At 36.0% G+C, this 17294-nt stretch overlaps 1 protein-coding gene across 3 annotated transcripts in view; it reads left to right on the top strand.

Annotated features, from left to right (window-relative positions):
* Positions 1 to 16768, top strand: part of LOC124155662 (proline dehydrogenase 1, mitochondrial) — a 100140-nt gene extending 83372 nt beyond the window's left edge. For all 3 annotated transcript variants that reach the window (XM_046529672.1, XM_046529673.1, XM_046529674.1), the window contains 7 exons: positions 3691 to 3884; positions 5785 to 5959; positions 9121 to 9231; positions 11543 to 11674; positions 12157 to 12353; positions 13159 to 13247; positions 14351 to 16768. In XM_046529672.1, the coding sequence (XP_046385628.1) occupies positions 3691 to 3884; positions 5785 to 5959; positions 9121 to 9231; positions 11543 to 11674; positions 12157 to 12353; positions 13159 to 13247; positions 14351 to 14556 (1104 nt within the window). In that variant the 3' untranslated portion in view covers positions 14557 to 16768. The remainder of the gene's footprint in view (positions 1 to 3690; positions 3885 to 5784; positions 5960 to 9120; positions 9232 to 11542; positions 11675 to 12156; positions 12354 to 13158; positions 13248 to 14350) is intronic.
* The last annotated feature ends 526 nt before the right edge of the window (positions 16769 to 17294 follow it).

The following is a 17294-nucleotide window of genomic DNA, read 5'->3' as shown; positions in this document are numbered from 1 at the left end:
CTCAATATTGATATCACCTTGTCTTTTAACTCCTATAGAGCGTTCCACATTTAGTTGACAGTATGGGCTCTTATGGAGAATCGTTTCCCATGTTATTCTCCATAAGGCCAGGAGCCTGTCAACAACAGCACGAAAATTAATGTTGCGTTATGCACTGATTAAAAATTGCATTCTAATGTAGAAAAAGGTGCTGCATTCATTGGTACCAATAGTTTTTCGATAAAATTTATAACAAAAGCTATAAAAAACATTTCCGTAAATTTCCGTCAGAAACGTGTATTTTTTTACTTTATCTTCTTCTCGCAATTTCTACCTGACCGTTGTCTGTATTGAATTGAGTCTTCGGCACAAAATTCTTCACACTATTTTCTCCTTGAAGGCCCTCACCAATTGTACAAATATGGAGTTTTAATGTTGTTATGCCGACGTAACACACTTTAGGACAAGAAAATTTTGATTTTGCAAGGTAAAAAGTAGTTGCTTACTAACTTACGTTTCTTACGTCGTAGGTCCCTATATGCTGCGTATCAAATGTGAAGAAAACTACAAGGTTATTTTTGGTGAAAAAATCATTAACTTACATCAATTCTGAAGCGAGTTACAAGGTTTTTATCTTAAGAAAAAATATTACGGTGCCACTGGGCCAGGCTTCTTGCTTTTTCTTGCGTGCAGAGGGAAAATTCTCGGGCGGAAAAGGAGTTTTTTGTCAATGCATACTATGAAATGTATTTATCTATTCGTTTGATATCGTAAACAGAGAATACCTCGTAACAGCAGTGTTTTTATCTGAATACATTGATACACGAAAGTAAGCAAGTGGCTTGGAAGTAAGACTCTTTCGCCTAGGGTGTTTAGGTCACATCGTGGAAACCTTGAAAAAGAATATCTCATAATCTGTACCAAACACTACCCCACCCAGTGCACGCATTTACAAAAGGGGGCTTGGGTTTTTTCTGAGTTCCTTTCATAGGGTACCATAAAACCTGCCCCAAAAGCGACCCAGGCCGAAGGGGCCGAGGGAAGAATTTACGAAGGCGTTCAGTTTGTCATTGCATTTTTTTGGAGTGAACAAGTGTTGTGTGGTGTATTGAACTTGAGAATTGCGAAGTGTGTTTTACACTTATCTTTGCTGTAACACGCCCAATCAATATGCCCGATACAAAGAAGAGGAGAAAAGGTGAGAAGCTCATAAGCCGCGAAAGACGGTTGGTGCTCAAAGTCTTCTCGTACATAGGAAATCTCTCAGCATTAGTGAGGCCTGCCGAGAAGCTTCGAAGGCTACAGGGTGCTAGGAGTACACTATTTACAGAGTGAGAAAGGAAAGCTCCCGTGGTTCATTGGTAACTCCTTCAAAAACTAAATAAATTATACAGCTTTACAGAAATTCGAGGGCAGTGATTTTCGACGGTTTGGTGAGATCGGGAATTAGAAGGAAGGTACATGAATCCTTCGTGAAAATTATTCCTCCGACTTTAAAATCCATCTGAAACCTGGTGAATATGGATAGTCTTCTTTTGGACATAGGCTTCGTGTACGAACGCAGGGGGAAAAGAATCATCCTTATCGAAAGGGATGATATTATTCGTTGGTGGCACAATTAATTATCTAAGGTAGCTAAAAAAATATCGTCGCGAACACAGAACGAGTGTATTTACAGGCGAAAGTTGGATTAATGTTGGACAAATAGTGAACATTAGTTTGCGAAACAAACAATTAGAAAATCCGCGTCAAGCTTTCCTTGCTGGACTAAATACTGGGCTTGGCCCCCACTTCCCGAGGAGGACGATTTGCAATTATACACGCAGGAACGGAAAATGGCTTCATAAAAGGAGCATCGCATGTGTTTCTGTACAAAAAGAACTCAATGGATGAGCATGAAGAAGTGGGTGGCGAGTGTTACGAGAGATTGTTTGAGCACTTACTTCTTGCAAACTTACCCGAAGGATCAATTATAGTGGTAGATAGTGCCTCTTATTACTCAAGGAAATTGGAATTCTTGCCTACTACAAGGTGGAGGAAAGAGAACATTAAGGAAATTAGCTTTGAAGATGTCAGCTTGAGAAGAGATCTTTATTTTAGATCTTTAATTTACATTAAACCAAGTACGGGAAAATTTTGAAAAATTAAAGATTGATGATGTCTTATACAACATTGCCTTTCATGTAATACTAGCTAAAGCCAAAAAATATTGCATAATATGGAAGGAATAGAAATTTTGTCTCATTCAGGAGCGGCTATAATTTTTATTATCCTTCAATTTATTGTTATTTTTTACATTACAGATTATTCATTATTCATCTTGTGCATTGAATAAGTACGTACATAAAATAACAAAAGACTTTTCCTCTTATATTGCAGCAAAGGTATTGTAATTTACGCTAAAAAATTCCTTAATTTACGTCGTCTTTCGTGCGATCCCCAACTCCTTTTTGAACTTAACCATTTTGGCGCTCTATTATGTGTGGTTGCATACGCTGTTAGGATGCCTTCCGGCGGAGCGGAAGCTTGGCAACACTGTTATCCATAAGGCCCGTACTGTCAACTAAATGTGGAACGCTCTATACATAATTCTTCTACTGTACGTCCTTCATCACCCATATATGTGTATCATGTAAGACCTTCATTATTACCTGCCTTATTCATTAAGACCTGCCTTCCTTATTCCATGCCACTCTTCCTTCAATGATAATTTCCATTATTTCATTGTATCTTCTGGTTATTTGGCTGATTAAGTTTTGTTCTCTTCCATCCAAGGTTTCCAAAAGAACTCTTTTCTCTAACCTTTTTTTTAAAACTTATTTACTACTCACCAGAGTGAATTATGTTAGTAGAAATATTAGTTTCAGTAGTGAATGTTATCTTATTTTCTTTGTTTCCATCATATTTGGTACGAGAGCACAAATGTGGCAGCATAATTAATTAATGTTGCCGAATTTCCAGAATTCAAGGTGGAACATTGATGTTTCACCTAGAATTCTTTCATTGTGAGGAATAAAACCAGCTCTATGATACGCGGAATTGTTATATAACTTTTTCAGGCCTAGTCATGTGTCAATCAGTAAATACCAATGTTTCATCTTATGAATTGATTTCTCTCTCTCTTCTTTTGGTTCATCCATGTCGCTTTGTCCTCTAAGCCCCACCTTATGATTTCATTGGCAAAAATAATCAAGCTTTGATCTGTCATAGTTTTCAGTTCTTGTTTTCCTTTTTCCTTCTTTTCTTTATTCTGAATCATATAATTAATTAATATGGCATTAGGAGTAAGAAAATAAAGACTCATATTGGCATTTCTCTTAAAATTCTCACAGAAAAAATGTTAATCTTGAAAATTGTTTTCCTGAGCAAGGGTTTAGCTCTCGCTTGATGTACCTGCTTTTTTGTTTATTGTCCTGAAAAGAATATGAAATTTAATTATTTCAGAATTTATAAAACTTAGAAAATGAATATTAACAATACATTAAAAAGCAATGGAAATATTTTTTTGAAAATGAATTACGTATGTACTGAATTGGGGAGTGTACTATGTGATCGTTAATTGTAATTCCTGTGCCAATCAAATTTAAAAACAAGTTCTCTGAATTTTACTGTACTCTTAGAAGTTTTTCATCTTTAAGGCAAAGTTGATGTATGTATTATTTCCCATCATTTATTTATAATTTTTTCCTAATGCATCCTTTTCGTTTTCAGCTTCAGCTTTCTGAAGTAATCATGCGCACACGTCAGTATTTCTCAGAAATGACTGGTGAGAAAGGACCAGTCAAAAATGTGCTTCAAAAGCATGTGCACCCTGAAGATTTGCAGAAAAAATTCGAGCAGGCACACATTCTTGGTGAAGCCCCAGTGAAGAAATTTTTGGACAAAATTACATACGACAGGGATGGGTAAGAATCTTTTATTCTATTGTTATATCAACTTGCATTTATTTTTAATATGTGCTGATGTTAGGCATTTCAGCATGTTGGGTTGAGAGCTTGGCTACGGACTGAGGGTTGCTGGGTTCAAAGCCTGGCTGAAGCCTATGGTTATATATCTTCAAAGTTTGAGATGGCCCAGGGAAAGGGAGTGGCCTCCCTTCTCTGAATGTGTGTTTGTCAAATGCTTCAGGCTTTGTCTGGGTGGGCTCTACCCTCGCCTGTTATCCTATCCAATTTCAGATTGATTACTAGGTGATTAAGTTGTCTCAATGGGGTCATTCACTTTGTTCAGTAAGCTCAATTTATAAAGAGAATTTAGGAGGTGAATGGGAAAGGTGATATGGGACAAAAAACCGTTCATATGTATTTCCTTTTCATCTATTTGCTTGTAAGTGTACAAAAAGATGGGAACAAAGTTGCCACCCACTTTTTGATTTTAGAGTAGCTGATGTCATAGAAGATGTGTCATATACCTGTTCTTTGAACGTAGGTTTTCGCAGCGAGAGGCATCGTCACTAATGGCTTCCGGGTGCAGCTGCGTGTTGCGCTTTGCCGTGCAAGCTTTCGCGGCCGTTGCAGGACGCATCATCAGGCGATGAATGAAATTACGGAAATTGGTGGTCAATTAATATACTCGTCCAACCTCCCCCATCCACCGAAGTAGTGGGGGAGGAGGGCGGAGCTGACGTCAGCAGAACTCTCACCCCTGTCCTTGAGCGGCGAGCGGCGATAAGAAGAGTCCGCTCGCCGCTCAAGGACAGGGGTGAGAGTTCTGCTGACGTCAGCTCCACCCTCCTCCCCCACTACTCCGGTGGATGGGGGAGGTTGGACGAGTATATTAATTGACCACCAATTTCCGTAATTTCATTCATCTCCTGATGATGCGTCCTGCAACGGCCGCGAAAGCTTGCACGGCAAAGCGCAACACGCAGCTGCACCCGGAAGCCGTTTGTGACAATATACCAGTTCAGTGAGAAACTTTCACTGAAGGATGGAAACGATATGAAGTGTGTGAACAATACTGAACCACATGAGTTTAATGTGCAAGGTACATGGGTAGCAGAGACATTTTAATGTGATCAGCATGAGCTCGCGACATCATGAACTTACCTGCTAAAAGGTTTATGCCTTTTTTTTATTTTTCACCACAAATATTCGAGAAGGAATCTACGGATTGAAAAATGGAAAAAGTTTTGTCTATGTATTTTTCAAACTTGATCATGATTAGCTACGAAAGAAGATTGGTGATCAAGGCCATTACTTTACTATGTATCACAAAAATAAGAATTATTTTGGTCATACATGTTTTTTGTTGTGCTCACTTTACCCTTAACATCATCCCTCCCAATGGCCTTTGAAAAGTTTATGTTAATGTGCCATCGCCGTGCGAAATGATTTTTTTTCCTGAAATCTATGTGATAATGAAATGATTTTCCCTTGTTTAGTTTGTTAATGATTGTCCCTGTGCTTAGTTTCACAAATTAAAGGCTTCGTAATCAATGAAAGAGTACTTTCTACACCCAATAATATTTCAGCAATTTACTCAGAATATTAACGATTTTGTAAAGATTGTTTCTGGGATTTTTTTATTGAAAGTGACTGCATGCTATATGAGAACTATGAGGGACAAAATACAGAAGAAGAGCTACATATTATTAAATTAATGATCACTCAGCAGTAATGTAGGCCTATTGCAGTTAGTAGGTTGCCAGCCGATGATACATTCCTATTCATTTTTGTCCTTTTATAAGGTAATAATACTGCACCCCTGTGATTTATTCTTATAAGTACGAGTTTAACTCTGGGTATCAACCTGTGCTATTTGATTAATATATTTCTTATGCATAGTAATTATTTCTGTCCTCAGTGTGATCCACTTGTTTCCTTGGAGTGGAATTATCGATGAGAATGCTCAATTGAGTGAGACCTTCAGAGTACCAGATCTCAAAACTGGTAGGATGGTACGTCTTATTACTCAGCTCACCCCCAAGGAAGAAGAAATGTTCCGAAATATGATCCGACGTCTGGACACCATATGCAAGGTAAGCTAATTTTTACCTCAATCTACCTAACTACAGTGGAACCTCGTTAAAGCGAGTACGGGCTACAGCGACACCCCCGCTATTACGAGAGATAGCCGATGCACTGTCAATTGACCCTATAATAAGCGTGTTAAAAATTCGTATTTACGAGATCCTTTCGGTGTTGGCTCTCGCCATAGCGAGGGTTTCACCGCCGGAAGACTTTCATCAAGACTCCTTAACCTCTGTAATTGCTAGCGATCTGTTAGAAATGAAGTTAATGGAGTGCTCAGTCTCAAATTTATGTGGTAAACTGTCGTTCGATAAATATAATGATTGACGAAACAATGCTTTGCATGATTTGTATTCAGTGCGGCGCTTATAAATTGTTTGAATAGTTAGTCGTTATTTGAGTAAAGAAATTTAGTGATGCAAAAAAACATCGCCTTTCGTCTGGATTTATGCTTACGTTTATCGGATAGATGTTTATCTGTCGCCGCACCACTCCTGTTCCTGTATATCTGTTCGCAACAGGTATATTGGCTATTATTTGCTCCACCTCTTGTAAAGCGACAATTCGCTATAGCGAGTGTTTATTAGTGCACCGTGGGGTGTCGAGGTTGCACTGTATTTCAGGAAAGATATGGAGTAATAAAATTTCAACAATATTGTAAAAATTTGTAGAACTGTGCTGTTTATGATTTTTATTCAATAGAAATGACAGTACACTCGCTATTATCTGGGCTAATGATGGGGAGAGACGGCAGGAATAATCAGGAAACACGGATAACCCAAACTTTCACTTTAATGTCTTGTAATGTTCATAATTTACATAAAACAAACAATATATGTATTTATACAGTTATTCTTTTATTGTAAAATGTTTCCCGGACACATTGAGAGCTTTCTTTGCCAGCTCGCAGTCTTTTTAGCGACGATAACATGATTGTACTCGTATTATTGATGCTCCATGTAAGGCCTGGTTTCGAAAACCACACATCCTTGGCCATGTGATCATGGATACAGAAAAATTGTTTGCACGAATGCTTCAAAATCACTGCTCGACGTCGGAAACTACACCATGCCACGTAGTCGAGTCTCACACAAGTCACCCGGGTTGCAACTGTAGTGGGAGGTGTATTCATGATCACGGAGCGCGGTCGCGCACTGTAAGGCTTGGAAAACAGGGACACGGTGCTCCAGTGAATGCAGATAGCGTGCGATCGCTTCCGTTTTTACGAAGGGGATTCTAATGGAAATAATTAGCCCAGTGTATCGAAGAATTAATTCAGTCATTCCGATAATTTTGCATCCGATTTTATTTTTTTATAAATACCACGGAATATATTGAGCAAAAGTGAAATTATGCACGGATAATCCACAACACGGATGTGCCGCGGCCAGATGATCGGGAGTCTGCTGTATGTGCAAATTTTTTTTTTTTTTTTTTTGACACCTCAGGCCTAGTCTGACAATGATATTTTAGTGTCGAAACTTAGTGTTTTTAAAAATTAAAAATTGTGGGCTGTGCAGTACTCATGAGGTTTTGATTCATTTTTTTGTATTGAATTAATTTTTAAATTCTGAGTGCCTTGAAGAAAGCTTAATCTCAAGTGCTCATTCTTATTATTACCACATCTATCCTATGTAAGTGGTTTTAAGGAAGTGGTGGAAGTCTGTGGTGTAAAACAATTTGTTTTTCATCGATATTAATTTTGAGTGGAGTCTGAGTAGTAAAAATTGGTAATGGAAGGAAGTGGGCTTAAAACTAATTGAACCATTGGAAGTAAATCTCTAAACAGGAGTAATTATGGGCATTTTTAATATTAATCCTTGAAATGAACTTTTTTGACTTCATTTATTTGATTAACGAGCAGCCATTGAATCGGTGGTTGGAAGAGCTGTTTCATGGTTCCATTTTTTCAAATATTATACTATAGGTGGTAATTTCCGTAGCATAAATATTCTTGGATGATCTTTTAATTTCAATGAAAGCATATTCAATTGCTTTGAATTGCAATTGTGGGTGAGTGAGCAAAGTATTATGTGGATCATTCATTATACAGTGTGTCCCAAAAAGAATGACCCGATTTTAAATAAGATTATTTATTAGGAAGAAGGGCTTGACATCAACATATTGTATACTAAATTACTCAAAAAAGGCAAAAGTTTATAAAAAACCATCATAAATGTTCAATACGTCCTCCATTGGCTGCGCGGACGACATCTAGCCGATAGCTGAATTCATCCCAAACTGAGTGTAAGGTGTCTTCTGTCACTGAAGCTACAGCAGCTGATATTCATGTTTTTTGTTCATCAATGTCACGAGGTAAGGGAGGAACGTAAACACGCCGTTTAACATTTCCCAAAAGGAAGAAATCGCATGGTGTTATGTCAGGGGACCTAGGAGGCCAAGAGTGTAAAGCCCGTTCTCGTGGTCCTGTACGTCATCTTCAGTGAGACTGGCTGCACCTTATTGTTAGACCTAATTGTTAGACCAATGGTCTAAGGGTTTCATGCTAAACATCAGCACTCGTAGTGACATTCAGCGGATTTTTCTAAAACTCTAAACAATGCCGATCACATCTGGTGCTGTTTCGCTTGCCTAGTGACATTTTTTTCAATATAATTACAAATTAAAATCGGGTCTTTTTTTTGGGGACACACTGTATAATGGAGTACGAATGGGTTAACTCTAAAATCCAAGTGTTATACATAACTTTACAAAACCGTGATTGTTCTGTGGCCCTTGTTTGGGCTAATACTTCTCAAATGGAAACTTGTGGACCAGTAATTCATCTCCTACCTACTCGTAAATGTTAGAACACTGCAATAATTACATTTATTTCTTAGTGTAAAGTATTTGTTACATTATTAACCATTTAAAGTAAAATTTTATGAAAAAACACATGTGGATGTATAAAATGTAGCGTCATAATGTTTTTTTTTCTCCAAGCTGCTATATTTTATTAAGTTGCCCTCAGCATTTCTGATTAGTACACCGGGAAGGTTATAGCTGAGAGGGTTAAACGTGATCCTGGTAAATATTTTTGTATAATTTAAAGTCTTGATCACATAATAAATTGCAATGGTTGCCAAACTTAAGATGGAATATTTTTATAGGGAAGCAGTCTGTGTATCTTTTACTTTTTTATGTAATTTGTCATTTTCCAATATTTTAGATGGCACAAGAATTGGATGTTCGCATGATGATTGATGCTGAACAGACTTACTTCCAGCCGGCTATATCGCGGATAACTTTGGAAATGATGAGGAAATACAATAAAGAGAAGGTAAGAGTGGATGTATTCAATATCTCTGTGCTTGACTAATGCGGATAGTGCTGTTAGAAGTATGACTTTTGCTGTTAATTTCTCATGGAGCTCATATCCAGTCCTTGGTTATAATTTTTGTATTGGTGACCTCATTTTTAATTTTTGAGGAATCTATATTAGCAGTTTTTTAAATTCTTATTTAGGTGATGTTTTCTTTTCAATGAATGGTATTGGTGATGGTTTTCCGGGTTTCCGGGTTGATGTGTAAACCCGGAAAACCATCACAAATCAACTAACCGCGGAAGCCTCCGTAATAATGAATGGTATTGTTAAGATTCATATTTAGACAATTTTGATGCTTTTCCTACAGACAAAACCCATTTTTCAGATCATCCAAGACTTGGTGTTCAAGTACCGTATATCTCCGAATATAGTCCCCCCTTTTTTTCCAAAAATGGCCGCGGAAAAGTAAGGGGGGGGACTATAATCGAGTGTAATCCAGTTTAGCATACTAAAGGTGACCATAAAGTAATAAATAACGGCATAATGGCTAATGTTCTCGTAATCTTTCTATTTGAGTATATTTATGAGGATTATAATCGGAGATATTAGTAAATACTGCCACGTTTTACCGGAAATTAAGACAATTTTTACCACAAATGTTGTACAGATACGATTATTCCGATTCAAATAGCATATCGAATATGCGTTTTCACGGAATCCATCGGGGTAGCCGCTAATTTTTCTTGGAAAAGTATTGTTAGAATAATTCAATCGACACTGATTACTTAATGATGCAAAACAGTAAATAATTAAAATGAAAACTAAACACACACTATCATTACATTAATCGAACACTAGAATTGAATCAATGGTATATGTACCCGTCGCTCATTTAATAACTACACGATTTAAATAATTGCGAAAAATAAACAGATAAAGTTAACCTTTCGTGACGATTTAGCATTTCATTGCGTCTGTAGCTACTATACGTCCATGTGCCCGTGCGGTTCGTGTTTACAACCACTGCCTTTACCGCCTTCGCAGGACAAGAATGCGCAATAGGTGATGCATTTGTTTCTGAAAAGGCGCAATAATCGACGACTTTAAACCAGAAGCGCCGGCATTACTGCATTTGATCGAAATACAGCGACTCAGCATCGAAAGTGTAATCAATTTATTGAGGAATATCTTCAATTCGTCAGGGTAAATAGGATCGATAAATTACGTCGCATAACGTTTCGCAATTATTTCCGCGATATTTTCTTTATTAAAAATAATTTTACGTTCAACAGTGTGGATGGATCAAGTAGAAAGATGAGGATCAATCCTGCCGCAGATTAGAGGCCTTCAAAGACGGAGTTTCGATGCCAATTTAAAAATAGCCGTTGCAGAATACGCCGTAAATCATATAATTTACAGCGCTTGCAAAGCGCTAATACATCGCGGAAGTCATTTCGGGGGTCTCGATGCGGCAGATTCAAAGAATTAGAGGAAAATATCGTCGAATTTGTGCGCTAATGCAGAGCAGAAGCTCTTTGTGTAACTTATGCAATGATTCGCGACGAGGCATTGAAAATTGATATAATTTTTTTTCAGTTTTAATGTTTGTTGGAAAAAGTTTATTTCTTAATTTTATTACTTTGATATTTGTAAATCCTGTAGTTTAATTGTTTTGCTTAGCAGGCATTTGATAGCAATATTTTTATAATATTTATAATTTATTTAACACAATTTTATTTAGATTTCCTAAATTCTTCAGGTCACTTGGATTTGTGATGACTTGATGGGTGTGTTACACTGGATCTAAGGAAGTTTCAGGGCCAAATGCAATACTGTTTATGGGCTTTAAGTTAAAGCTTATATATTGACATTGTCTGTAGTCATTTGGAAATCAAAAATATTAATAATTTGTGAAGGTTTAAAAAATACAATAGCCTTGGATACTTAAAAAAATTTCTCATTTCTTCATTACATCTGGTTAAGGAACTATAAATTACTGATACATGCAATGGATCACAACATGTTTTAGGTATAGTTATTTTGTTGTGATGGAAAATATGTGAACAGATTTGTTCTTAATCTTCACAGAAAATAATAGTTTTTATCGAATCTAGAATCTTAACTTGCTAACCACAGAAAAATTGCCTTCCTTTACATTTTAAAATTTTTCCCAAAACTGAGGTCTCAAAATTGGGGGGGGGGACTATATTCGGAGATATACGGTATTTCACTTTTTAAAGTTGCTTATCCTGCAGTTTTTATACATTACTTTTATTAAGGTCATTGATCAAATATTAATTTATATTTCATTTTATTGTACTTTTAGGGAATTGTTTTTAATACATACCAATGTTATCTGAAAGATGCATTTGACAATGTCACCATTGACTTGGAGCAAAGTGCGAGGCAAAACTTTGTGTTTGGGGCAAAACTGGTACGAGGAGCCTATTTGGAACAAGTAAGTGAATTAATTCATTATATCAATGTTTATTTTTGTCCATCAAGTTTGATATCATTCTTAAAAATTATTTAGGTACTCTTTGATAGTTGTTGCAAATGTGAGGATTTACATTAAATTTTATCCTTCAGCGTTTTGTTGCCCTATGGCATTTTGATGCATTTTTATTAAATCTTCATTATCAGGCTGTTGATTTCATTTTGTAAGTTTTTATTATCGCTGACATTATGAAGTGCCCCATATTTATCACCATAGGCTACCATTCTGAAGAGTTTTATTAATTTACTTGTTTGATGAAAGTCATAATTTATAAAAATGGGTGTACTAATATAATCTACTGCCTATACTTTAGTTGGGAAAGTGTTGCAGCATATTTTTCTCTACAATGAATATTTAATTTATTTTTCATGACAAATGTTTATGTGTTCTCTTTTTCTCATCTGTTTCAAAATTGTTTCATTGATTGTATTGTTTGACTGCAGGAAAGAGCTCGAGCAGCAGCATTGGGCTATGAAGACCCCACCAACCCATCATTTGAAGCCACATCAGAAATGTTCCATAAAACACTAACTGAGTGCTTACGTCGCATCAAAGACAACAAGGAGAAAGGGCAGGAGCGAAGAATAGCCATCATGGTTGCTAGTCACAACGAGGACACAGTTCGTTTTGCAATTGATAAGTAAGTATGAAACAGTTGCCAGGGAGAAAAAGATTTTTATTCCTTGAGACCCAAAATATGAAATAAATCATGAAATTAAGTCTTCATTTATCTTATTACCCGCCTTTTTAGCATGTTGTTAATTGTGTTCTCTGAATTTTTAATCTAGAATAAAAATTTGACTATAATAAATGTCATTATTTAAATATAATCCTAATTACTACCTTGTGTAAATGTATGCACCGCAAAATCAGCACAACTCTGTTAATGCATCAGTGATATACTTGCCGAGTGATTGAAGGTAGTTTGTGCTTTCTTGAGGTGCTGGAATCCCAGATGGAAAGAGGTGTTCATGCTTATGCTCTGCATTTTTGTTGTGCTTTGCTTCAAGATATGCTTGAAGTTTATGCCACATTTACAAGCATTTAATTATTTATCGCAAGCGACTTTTGCATGCAAAGGAAATCATTAGTAATACTTTGTTAGTATTTTGGCTTGTCATGTGTATATGTACAGTATTATAGATTGTTTTTATTTTTATAGTTTCATGTTTTGTATCTTCCATTTGAGCCAATTTTTAACTCTTCCCTTTAAAGTTTGATTTTTGTAAAGTGCGCAGCGAAATGGGCTGTGTGGGTTGCCTAGCTCCTCTGGAATCTTTCTTGCTTGTGTTCACTGCTTTGGATAGATGTTTATGGCAGGCAATGACAATTATGAATCCATTCCATCCTAGAATTGCAGAAATTACCTTCTGTTAAACACATAAAGTATCTCATGTTTCATTTTTGGTATGGGATAGTGACAAATTTTTATTTTGAATTTTCAGGATGAACGAACTTGGTTTCACACCACAGGAGAAGGTGTTGTGCTTTGGGCAGCTCCTTGGCATGTGTGACTATATCACATTTCCATTAGGTAAGACTCAACCCTTGTCTCCCTATAGGTCCAATCGTTTCGTTGTCTAGTACATTTAATCATACTTTCAACAGCAAAAACCAAATAGTAATCAGTAATCAGAAAAGGTCTAGTGGCCGCAGTCCCAGAATTAGAGCAGGGCGGGCACATGCCCCGGGTTGCATATTTCATGGGACGGCAAAATGTGAAAAGTTTATTTAAAAAATGTATTTAATATTGTAGTTATTCTAAAAAATAGCCTATGGATGTCTTATATTTTAATAGTGAGGAGAGGGGGTGTGGCAATCTGATATTTGCCCACCCCTGACAAAAATCCTAGTTCTGGCTCTGTTTGGCAGTTATAATTGTAAGACTCACGAAGATATCATTATCTGGTCAAACGTGGGTCGTAAATTAAGAAATTAACTACTTATGTAGTGTAATGTAACCATTATGTAGTGTAATTATTTTTTAAACGGAAAGGTTTTTATAGTTAAGTTTAGTATTCTTAGTGTTGGTCATGGGAAAAGTATCTTTCATTGGATCCTATGTTTCATTGAGTTGTAGTGGATTAAATTGATCGAAAAAAAGATTTTTTCATGGACAAAATATGATTATTGTGAATATATCATGAAGAGAGAAGTCATTGGATAAATATAACACAAGTAAATGTAGAATCTAAACTCATGAGAATGAGGTTTATTTATGAATGCTTGGAACGTATATGGTCATTTCAGGGCTTCTATAGTATTATTATGATTAAATTTTAAACTGAAATAAAATTTTTAATGTTCCTAATTAAATTTGTGTGCTACATTATGCACATACGGTATGTATGCTTATTACATTCCCCCAGTCCGTGAAGAATGCTCCTAATTAATTCCTTCAAAATCAAGTACCAATTGGATAAATGCCATTCAAGTTACCAAGTTCGATTAAATCTTATGTTATTGGTCTTAATTCATCCCTTAGACGTCACTTTCACAAGTTTCATACAGTAGGAATTTGGCTAGTTTTATCTGGTTCTCTGCTTTTCTTTCTCTCAAAAATATATTCACCATGAACTATTGTATTTCTTAGGATTGTGCATTTTCTAACTCTAATCATTTTTGTATGTATTTTAGGTCAGGCAGGCTACTCAGCATACAAGTACATACCATATGGTCCTGTTGATGAGGTCCTCCCTTACCTATCTCGAAGGACTCATGAAAATAAGGGTATTTTGAAAAAGATCAAGAAGGAGAAGAGACTTCTGATTTCAGAGCTGCGTAAAAGGTTAATGCGGGGGCAAATATTTTACCGTCCCAAGGGCAACTATGTGCCAGTGTGAATCACTTCTGGCAGAAGTTGAAGATGCTATGGATTCCTTGAGAAGAATAGTGAAGATTAGCTTGCCTTGTCTCTGATAATTGATCTGAAGGGACAAGTGACAGTTGTGAAAATGGATTTAGTCTGTGTGTAAACATGAGTGAGAGGTTGAGTGTGTTTGGAGTATATATATTGCTGAGTGGTTGTGTGTGACTGTGATGTATGTTCTTCTACTGTCTGCCTGTGACTGTAAATTGTTTTTTTTTTCTTTGGGTAACTGCAGTTTTGTGTGTTTTGAGAGTAAGGGAGAGAGAAAAAGAGGCATGTGTTTGTAAATAGTGAAGTGAATAGGGCTTGAGGGTCCTAAATGCTTGTTAAATGTGTACTTGCATTTTATGTATGGTTGCTACCCAAATGTTTTTGTAAGACTGAAGAGTTCGGGTTCATTGAAGGGTAAATGCAATTCCAGGATTGCATCTACTAAAATTTTCTTGTTTTAATGAGCTTAGGATTTTGGCATTTTGCTGAGAAAATCTTCCTTTTTTTAAACAAGTTGAAAATATTTAATGCTTCTTCAATGTTTTGGTCAGTTTTGGGCGTGAATCTCAAAGTCGTGTAATCCATTCTTGAAAGTTTCTCTTGGTTTGCTCAAAACCATGAGTCACTACCAAAATCCACAATCTCTTGATTATTATTTGTCAAGGTGGTGTATTATTTATTAATGTGAATTACTGAAAGTATTAAAGGTGATAGAACATCAAGTATAGGCATGATTTACATGAAAGTATTGTTTAAAAGATCACTCTACTTTACAAATTACATTGTATGTGTTTCTCGATCAAAGATCTCTTGTCGTTCCTTGGGTGGTAATACTCTTATTTTCAACAGAAAGCCCGTAACTTCGGGCCGATAAGGTATTATTTTAAAGACTTGTTTGCCACAGGTGAAGTATTAATTTCTCGAAGTTACTGAGGGACTCAAATTGGCCCAGGAGAACAGATGGAAATTTTTGCTGGAATTTTGATATCTTTGCTAGCAGAAATTTTGAAGCGGTTAAAAATTGCATGAAGAGGCTATATTATCTCTATAAATGATTATTCTCAACAAAAATTTTTCCAAAAGCACTTTGAGAATGCAAATGTTTTACATCTTAACTTTCTGGCCTTATTTGTTATGTAAATGGGCTTGAGTAGATGAACATTATTTTGCTCAAATTTCGAATTGCCTGAGATCATTTATGGCTCTAAGCAAATAAAGTGATATTGCCTTTTAGTGCTGGGTGTATGCATAAATGGATGCATCTTTGAAAGTCCCGATTGTGTACGATGTGTTCCATGTGTGGGGGATGATGGAAATCTATCGATATGTCGTATAAGAGCACACTTCAGCTAATCGTGGCTGTAGAAGGTACCTTGTTGATGAAGCATCCGGGTAAATGGTTCAGACTAGTATCAGTTAGCAAAAATGTTTTCTCGTAACAAAGTATTTTGTGTCTAATTGTAGTAGTGGTGGCAAAGTGGAAGCAATTATGATAATATGCCAAGACAATAAATTTTCACAGCCATTTAATGCAAAAATAACTTGCAATAGGCGCAAGTAACTTCAATTAATGTCCACTACTTAATAAGGAATGAAACGATTGTGATACGCTCGTAGAGGTAAAATTGAGATAAAACTTCAATTTTTTAATCTGATTTTTTTAAATTCAGCAACTTAGGTTATTGCATCTACTTGCGGTAACATGTTTTGAGATGCAAATTTCATTGTAAGCATTTATAATTGAAAGTAAAAAAAAATTGTTTTTGGTTGAGTAATTAGGATTTAGGTTCTGTGTACATTTTTAGACGATTTATTTTGTTTTTATGGTGGAAGCATTTTAAGTGAAAACATGTCCAAAGATATGGTGGTTTTTTGTGGAAATGTGTATTCGTAAGTGGTAGCCTGATGTCTATTGGAGTATTAAACCATCACATATTACCTTAGTTGATGGTATGTATGTGACAGAACTTAGATTCAAGATGTCTGAACAAGGAATGATTTTTTTAATGGAAAAAGATCTGATTTTTTTCAGTTATCTATCATTTCAAGAGTTAAAATTTATTTTTGTTTAACTGATCTGTTAATCAATCAGTAGAGGAAAAAAATGTGTAACTGCTGTCTGTAAAACAAATTGTAGGAACCTTGACCACCCATCATTCCTATTCATCAATAAAATGGAAATTTGTGAAAGTCAATTCTGTTGAGATTTTTTCAACTTTATTGCACATTATTTGGTTGTATGTATTGAGTAGCAAAGTTAGGGAATCACAGTGGATATTCTAGATCATATTTTCATTGTGGAAATTACTTCTGCCAATGGAATTTTGGACAGGAATTACACATCAAGTCTGATTGTTAGATTAGGCTGATTAATGCTGTGGTTTAGGTGTGAGTTCCTCAGTTTCCATGGTCTTTTACAATGCCTCTCCGTGAAAATGCATCTGAGTTCTGACATGCATAAACGGCCTGCTTTAAGGTATTCTTCAGTTATTTTAAAACTGTTTTCAAGCTGATGAAGAAAAAACTTAATGGGGGGCTTAAAGGTTGCTATCTTTCCAATTTTTCCAAGAATTTCAGCGGGCAGCCTCCTCCTTCTGCCCTTCCCACTTAATTGTAGTATCCTCCAAAAAAGTAACCTTTCCAGAGGTTTGAAAGTGGTACTACATGTCTTTACAATGAATGTTAGGCTTTCAGAAAGTAGTTAGTTGTGCTTTTATGTGC

Source organism: Ischnura elegans, chromosome 3 (genome assembly GCF_921293095.1).
Source record: "Ischnura elegans chromosome 3, ioIscEleg1.1, whole genome shotgun sequence".
In the NCBI taxonomy this organism is placed as follows: domain Eukaryota; kingdom Metazoa; phylum Arthropoda; class Insecta; order Odonata; family Coenagrionidae; genus Ischnura; species Ischnura elegans.
This window is presented reverse-complemented; position numbering and strand designations above follow the sequence as displayed.